This window comes from Cucurbita maxima, unplaced genomic scaffold (genome assembly GCF_002738345.1).
Source record: "Cucurbita maxima cultivar Rimu unplaced genomic scaffold, Cmax_1.0 Cma_Scf00016, whole genome shotgun sequence".
Taxonomy (NCBI): Eukaryota; Viridiplantae; Streptophyta; class Magnoliopsida; order Cucurbitales; family Cucurbitaceae; genus Cucurbita; species Cucurbita maxima.
In genome coordinates this window covers 2,283,818-2,290,669 of record NW_019272032.1, presented here as the reverse complement: position 1 = coordinate 2,290,669, position 6,852 = coordinate 2,283,818, and the positions used below count along the sequence as shown (strand labels likewise).

Here is a 6,852-nt window from a genome sequence, read left to right as displayed (position 1 = left end):
AAAAAAAAAAAAAAAAAAAAAAAAACTTTCAAAACAAGTAGAGGATCGATTATGCATTTGACCAATAATACAGTAGATTTTTATTTATTTCTCTATTTTTATGGGTCAGATCAAATTGATCCAAAACCAGCCATCAAATCCAAACTTGTTTATGAAATTATTGAAAAAGATTACTTGAATTTGATGGAGAGAGTTAAAAAAATTGTTGGAAACAAGAATGTTTGTCCAGAAGCTTCAACAAAATTTATGACTCGGGAAGATTTGAATTACCTATAATTGTGGCTCAAGTTCGAGATCGTTTGTGGTTAAGTTTCTGAGAACAGTGAATAAAGTTGGGTCTACAAACTCAACTACAGGTTGAAAGTTTTTGTCATTTGCTAAAGTTCATGTTATGAAATTACTGAAAAAACTTAACGTAAGTATCGAGCCTCGAAGCTTGCTGTTTAAAATTTGAGTGAAAAGAATAATTTTGTTGTAACGGTAGTTGAAAGAGCAATTTCAACAAAAATTGTATTTTTTTCGACACTAATTTAGAGTGATCTTATAATTTTGATCAAATAATAACATATATTTTAAATAAGATTTTAATTTGATAATATTTTGTTTATATGAATTAGATTATATATTTAATAAAATAAATATTTGCACTATAGGATAGCCTTGTCTTAACTGGGAGCGATGAAAGCCCAAATTCTTAATATTAAATATTAAGAATAATGACGTAATATTTTGCAAATGAGTTGAAAATAAGGATGAATCAGGACAGGTTACGGGTAACAGGGGTGGTCATGAAGTCAAATAAACATCCTTGGTCGAATTTGTAATTATGGACGAAAATTCATTAATTTATAAACTTGGAAGCAACAATTCATTATTTTTCCATTCATTTCCATGGCCGCTTAACCAATCCTTTCTGGAACAATAATCTCCCTACCATTCATGGCGGCGCCACTCTGTTTCCCTCGCATTCTTCCCTCCCTTCGTTTTAAATTCAATCATCTCTGCACCGAAGCTCTTAAAAATGGCGCCCAACAATTTTCCCATATTGTTTTCCTTGATCGCCGCCCTTTTAGCCGCCATTTTCACCTCTGCAAATGGGTCGGAAAGAAAAGCTCATATTGTTTACATGGGCGCAATCCAAAACAGAGCAATGGCGGAATCGACCCACCATTTGAATCTTCTTCGTTCGGTAATTGGAACCTCTTCTGTAACAGAAGGTTCTTACATTCGTAGCTATGGAAGAAGCTTTAATGGATTTGTTGCAAAACTCACCGGAGCTGAAGCTGAGCAACTCGCCACCATGGACGGCGTGGTCTCTGTTTTCGAAAGCAAGGAACTCAAAACCCAAACGACAAGATCATGGGACTTTCTGGGGTTCCAACAACCCAAACGAAATCTCGCCGGTGAACTTGACGTCATAATTGGGTCAATCGACTCTGGAATTTGGCCGGAATCGGAAAGCTTCAACGACGAGGGGATAGGCCCGCCACCGCAAAAATGGAGAGGGGTGTGTGCCGGGGGAGAGAATTTTACGTGCAATCATAAGGTGATTGGAGCTCGTTATTACTCCACCTCATCGGCGAGGGACGACAAAGGCCATGGCACTCACACTGCCTCCACGGCGATCGGAAAATCAGTAACAACGGACGGATTTTATGGGATTGCCGGCGGAGTTGCGAGAGGAGCCGTTCCTTCTTCAAGACTTGCAGTTTATTCTGCGTGCAGTCCGAGTTGCACAGATGTCGAAATTTTGGCGGCGTTTGACGACGCCATTGCCGACGGTGTCGATATTATCACCATTTCACTTGGCGGCTTCGATTTGTCTGATTTAAGAGTCGACTGCATTGCCATTGGGGCTTATCACGCCATGGTTAGAGGAATCCTGACCGTCCAGTCCGCTGGAAATGATGGGCCGGTGGTCGGATCGGTGGAAAGTGTAGCTCCGTGGCTGTTTTCGGTCGCAGCCACCACTACAGATCGATCCATCATAGACGAGGTTTGCTCACTCAACTTCCCTCCGAGTTTATACCCAAACAACCATGTTAGATAGTCGTGATTCCTAACATGATATCAGGAGTTACGTTCTTTTAACTTAATCATGTCCCAATAGAATCAGAAGTTACTAACTTCGAAGGTATAGTAAAAAATAACTCAAGTATAGAACAAAGAGTATATTTTGTTCGATGACTCGAGAATCAAGTCTTGATAAAAGGGAGGCGGTTTAAGGATTTCATACCACTCAGTTGAGAGAAGCTCTATAATATGCTTTATTCGAAAAGAGTATCGTTTATTAAGTTATAAAAATTTAAGAGGGGAGTAGTGATTACTAACATTGTTATTTTTGAACCAGACCGTTCTGGGGAATGGAAAGATAGTGAGTGGCTATTCAATCAACCCCTTCACTCCGAACAAGAATGTTACATTAATTTATGGAACAAACGCTTCCAAAAGCTGTTCATTTCAAAACCCAGAAGTGTGCAGTTGTCTTGATCCAAAATTGGTGAAAGGGAAGATCGTTCAGTGTAAGAGCTTCACCGGAATTTTCAAAGCCGTCGATGCCGGAGCAGCCGGCGCCATTGTTCTCAACGACAAAGCCGACAATGTTTCGTTCATTGTTCCCCTCCCTGCAATCGCTTTGAATTTCACAGCTTACGAACAAGTAGCAAATTACGCAATCTCTGAACCAAATCCCCATGTCCGAATCCTCAAAAGTGTCGCCATTAAAGATGGTTATGCTCCGATGGCCGCTCAGTTCTCCAGCCGCGGCCCCAATCTCTTGTTGCCGGATATCATGAAGCCCGACATCGCCGCCCCCGGTGTTGAAATCCTCGCCTCCGTTAATCCTCAACCACCGCAGTCAGACACTCCCGGCGACAATAGAACTGTCAATTTCACAATAATGTCGGGCACTTCCATGGCCTGTCCCCATGTTGCTGGTTTAGCTGCTTATGTAAAGAGCTTCCATCCAAATTGGTCTCCGTCGGCGATTAAATCGGCCATCATGACGACGGCGGAAGAAATGACCAATACCGACGGATTTGTAAGTGGGGAATTTCTTCACGGGTCGGGTCAAATCAATCCAAAACAAGCAATCGAACCCGGACTTGTCTACGAAATTTTTGAAGTTGATTACTTGAAATTTCTGTGTGGGAATGGATTCGATTCCAAGTCAGTGAGGGGCATTTCAGGAAATAAGAGTGATTGTTCGAAATTTTCGACTAAATTCTCTCCGCAAGATTTAAATTACCCAGCAATGGTGTTTGAAGTTTCGCCAATGAAGCCGTTTGTGATTAAGTTTCAGAGAACAGTGACCAATGTCGGAATTGCAAACTCTACTTATAAGTCAGAGTTTTCGGCGTTTTCGGTAGTTTATGTTCTGAAGTCATCCGAAAAGCCTAATGTAAGCGTTGAGCCTCCAGAGTTGACGTTTAGAGATTTGAATGAGAAGAAGAGTTTTATCGTGACAGTAACTGGTGGGTCGATTCCGGCAAGGACAGGATTTTCTTCTGCATTGGTTTGGAGTGACGGAATCCATAAAGTTAGAAGTCCAATTGTGGTGAATGTTAAATTACCACCTATTCCTACCTCAAACTAATGACATGGACTTCCAAATAAAAATGCCAACCACAATTTATTTTATTTTGTTGGTTAGATTTAACATTATTTCAAAACTTCATTAATTTTATATGAAAATAGATGGTATTTGATTTAAATTAAAATTAAAATTATGACCATAATTCCGTTGTCGTCCAGCGGTTAGGATATCTGGCTTTCACCCAGGAAACCCGGGTTCGATTCCCGGCAACGGAACTTTTTTTATTTCAGTATTATTGAACCCCTTGTCTTTACTGGGCTTGGGCCGATGAAAGCCCAATTTCTTAATATTAATTATTAAGAATAATGACGTAAGCATAAGGATGAATCAGGACAGGTTATGGTTAACAGTGGTGGTAATGAAGTCAGTAATTATGTACAAAAATTCTTTAATTTATAAAAATTCATTATTTTTCCATTCATTTCCATGGCCGCTTAACAAATCCTTTCTGGAACAATAATCTCCCTTCCATTCATGGCAGCGCCTCTCTGTTTCCCTAGCATTCTTCCCTTCCTTCGTTATAAATTCAATCATCTCTGCACCGAAGCTCTTAAAAATGGCGCCCGACAATTTTCCCATATTGTTTTCCTTCATCGCCGCCCTTTTAGCCGCCATTTTGAGCTCTGCAAATGGGTCGGAAAGAAAAGCTCATATTGTTTACATGGGCGCAATCCAAAACAGAGCAATGGCGGAATCGACCCACCATTTGAATCTTCTTCGCTCGGTAATTGGAACCTCTTCCGTAACAGAAGGTTCTTACATTCGTAGCTATGGAAGAAGCTTTAATGGATTTGTTGCGAAACTCACCGGAGCTGAAGCAGAGCAACTCGCCGCCATGGACGGTGTGGTCTCTGTTTTCGAAAGCAAGGTATTCAAAACCCAAACGACAAGATCATGGGACTATTTGGGATTCCCTGCAAAACCCACAAGAAATCTCGCCGGTGAAACTGACGTCATAATTGGGTCAATCGACACGGGGATTTGGCCGGAATTGGAAAGCTTCAACGACGAGGGTATAGGTCCACCGCCGGCGCGGTGGAGAGGTACATGTGCCGGAGGAGGAAATTTCACGTGCAACAATAAAGTGATCGGAGCTCGTTTTTACACCTCCATGTCCGCCAGAGACAACGTCGGCCATGGCTCACACACCGCCTCCACAGCCGCAGGAAAATTAGAGAAAACGACTGGTTTTTATGGACTTGCCGGCGGAAATGCCAGGGGAGCAGTTCCTTCTTCGAGACTAGCGGTTTATAAAGTTTGCAATCCGGATTGCTTAGAAGAGAATATTCTGGCGGCGTTTGACGACGCCATCGCCGACGGCGTGGATCTTATCACGATTTCAATTGGCGGAGTCGGTGGGTTTAATTTTGAACATGACTCAATGGCAATTGGGTCTTACCACTCGATGGCTAAAGGAATCTTAACCGTCCAATCCGCCGGAAATTATGGGCCGGTGGACGGAACAGTGGGAAGTGTAGTTCCGTGGGTATTCACCGTCGCCGCCACCACCACAGACAGAACCATCGTAGACAAGGTTGTTCTCGGCGACGGAAACACCGTGAATGGGTATTCCGTCAACACCTTCGCTCCAAACCAAAACGTTCCATTAATTTACGCAACAAACGCTTCCAGAAATTGTTCATCAAAAAATGCAGAAATTTGCAGCGATGGTTGCTTGGATCCATTGTTGGTGAAAGGGAAGATCGTTCAATGTAAGGCCTTCGACGGCGCTTCCAGAGCTTTCAATGCCGGAGCCGCCGGAGCAATTGTTCTTAACGACAATGCCGCCAATGTTTCCTTCGTTCTTCCCTTCCCTGCAATCGCTTTGAAAATGGCGGATTATAAAAGTGTTGCAAATTACGCAATCTCTGCAACAAATCCCAATGTCACGATCTTTAGAAGCGTCGCTACTAAAGATCCTTACGCGCCGACTATCGCCGATTTCTCTAGCCGCGGCCCCAACATGTGGATGCTGGAGATCTTGAAGCCCGACATCGCCGCCCCCGGCGTCGAAATCCTCGCCTCGTTTTCTCCCATCGCGGCTCCTTCCGGCAATGTCGGAGACAAAAGATCTGTCGAATTTTCGATTCTGTCCGGCACTTCCATGTCTTGTCCCCATGTCGCCGGTGTCGCCGCTTATGTAAAGAGTTTCCATCCAAATTGGTCGCCGGCAGCGATCAAATCAGCCATCATGACGACGGCTAAACAAATCGTTCGTACGGATGGAATTTTAATTCGTGAATTTCTTTACGGGTCGGGTTTAATCGATCCAAATCGAGCAATCGAACCCGGGCTTGTTTATGAAATTTTTGAAAAAGACCACTTGAATGTGCTGTGTGCAAAGGGGTATGATTCAAAGACGATGGAAGCATTTGCGGGAAATGATAGTGTTTGTTCTAAAACTTGGACGAAATTTCTAGCTCGAGATTTGAATTACCCTGCAATGGTGGCTCATGTTCTACCGAAGAAACCGTTTGTGGTTAAGTTTCAAAGAACTGTGACTAATGTTGGAGTTGCCAACTCAACTTATAGATCAAAGATCTTGTCGTTTTCTGGAGTTAATGTTTTGAAGTCACGGGAAAAACTTAATGTGAGTGTTAAGCCTCAGGAACTATGGTTTGAGCATTTGAATGAGAAGAAGAGTTTTGTTGTGACGGTGGTCGGAGGGGCAATTTCAACTGAGATTGTTTTTTCTTCGGCATTAATATGGAGTGATTTGGACCATGAAGTTAGGAGTCCGATTGTTGTGATGATCAAACCACCACTCTCTACTATCTCAAACTAATATTGTGGGATTCAAAATAAAAATGATAAAGAATGTCACTTTTATTTAATTGTACCATTAGATTTGTAATATTTCTTTTTTAGTAACTCTAAATTAAAAAAACGAGTGCCAAACTGATGAAGAAAATATTAACTATCGATAGCGACTCCACTGGGGATCGAACCCAGAATCTCTGGTTTCGTAGACCAGCGCCTTATCCATTGGGCCATGGAGTCGCTTATGCAATTGGGTTAACTTGTAAATTATAGTTTCTATGCATTTAAACAAAAAAAAAAGAAAAAAAAAGAAGGCTTTCGTTAATTCTACACAGTTCTCAAAAAACAAGTTTGAAGACTAAAGATGGGATGAAAGAGGTGAAGTATTCTATAATAAAAGCCCTATAATTTTTTACATTCTCAGTCAAATTGAATGCTTAAATTGATTAATTTGCGACAACATAAGAATTTAATTAATAAAATTATAAATTTCCACA

General features: G+C 41.7%; 2 protein-coding genes and 2 non-coding genes across 4 annotated transcripts; 3 read left to right on the top strand and 1 right to left on the bottom strand.

Annotated features, from left to right (window-relative positions):
• Positions 1-903: 903 nt before the first annotated feature.
• On the top strand, positions 904-3,612 carry LOC111490709 (subtilisin-like protease SBT4.3). Its single transcript, XM_023139264.1, has 2 exons — positions 904-1,996; positions 2,351-3,612. Exons 1-2 carry the CDS (start codon positions 1,022-1,024, stop codon positions 3,593-3,595), a joined length of 2,220 nt encoding a protein of 739 aa, XP_022995032.1. The 5' UTR covers positions 904-1,021; the 3' UTR covers positions 3,596-3,612.
• Positions 3,613-3,738: 126 nt separating this feature from the next.
• TRNAE-UUC lies at positions 3,739-3,810 on the top strand. The gene has a single exon. It is a non-coding gene; the product is annotated as a tRNA-Glu (tRNA).
• Positions 3,811-4,144: 334 nt separating this feature from the next.
• LOC111490708 (subtilisin-like protease SBT4.3) lies at positions 4,145-6,399 on the top strand. Its single transcript, XM_023139263.1, has one exon. It carries the CDS (start codon positions 4,152-4,154, stop codon positions 6,378-6,380), a length of 2,229 nt encoding a protein of 742 aa, XP_022995031.1. The 5' UTR covers positions 4,145-4,151; the 3' UTR covers positions 6,381-6,399.
• A 123-nt stretch (positions 6,400-6,522) lies between these two features.
• TRNAR-ACG lies at positions 6,523-6,595 on the bottom strand. The gene has a single exon. It is a non-coding gene; the product is annotated as a tRNA-Arg (tRNA).
• Positions 6,596-6,852: the final 257 nt, after the last annotated feature.

Bases quoted from the DNA above. Each gene is read 5' to 3' on its own strand.
- LOC111490708 (XM_023139263.1), top strand. From the start codon at position 4,152: ATGGCGCCCGACAATTTTCCCATATTGTTTTCCTTCATCGCCGCCCTT.
- LOC111490709 (XM_023139264.1), top strand. From the start codon at position 1,022: ATGGCGCCCAACAATTTTCCCATATTGTTTTCCTTGATCGCCGCCCTT. The intron at 1,997-2,350 runs GTTTGCTCACTC...TTTTTGAACCAG, and splicing joins ATCGATCCATCATAGACGAG to ACCGTTCTGGGGAATGGAAA.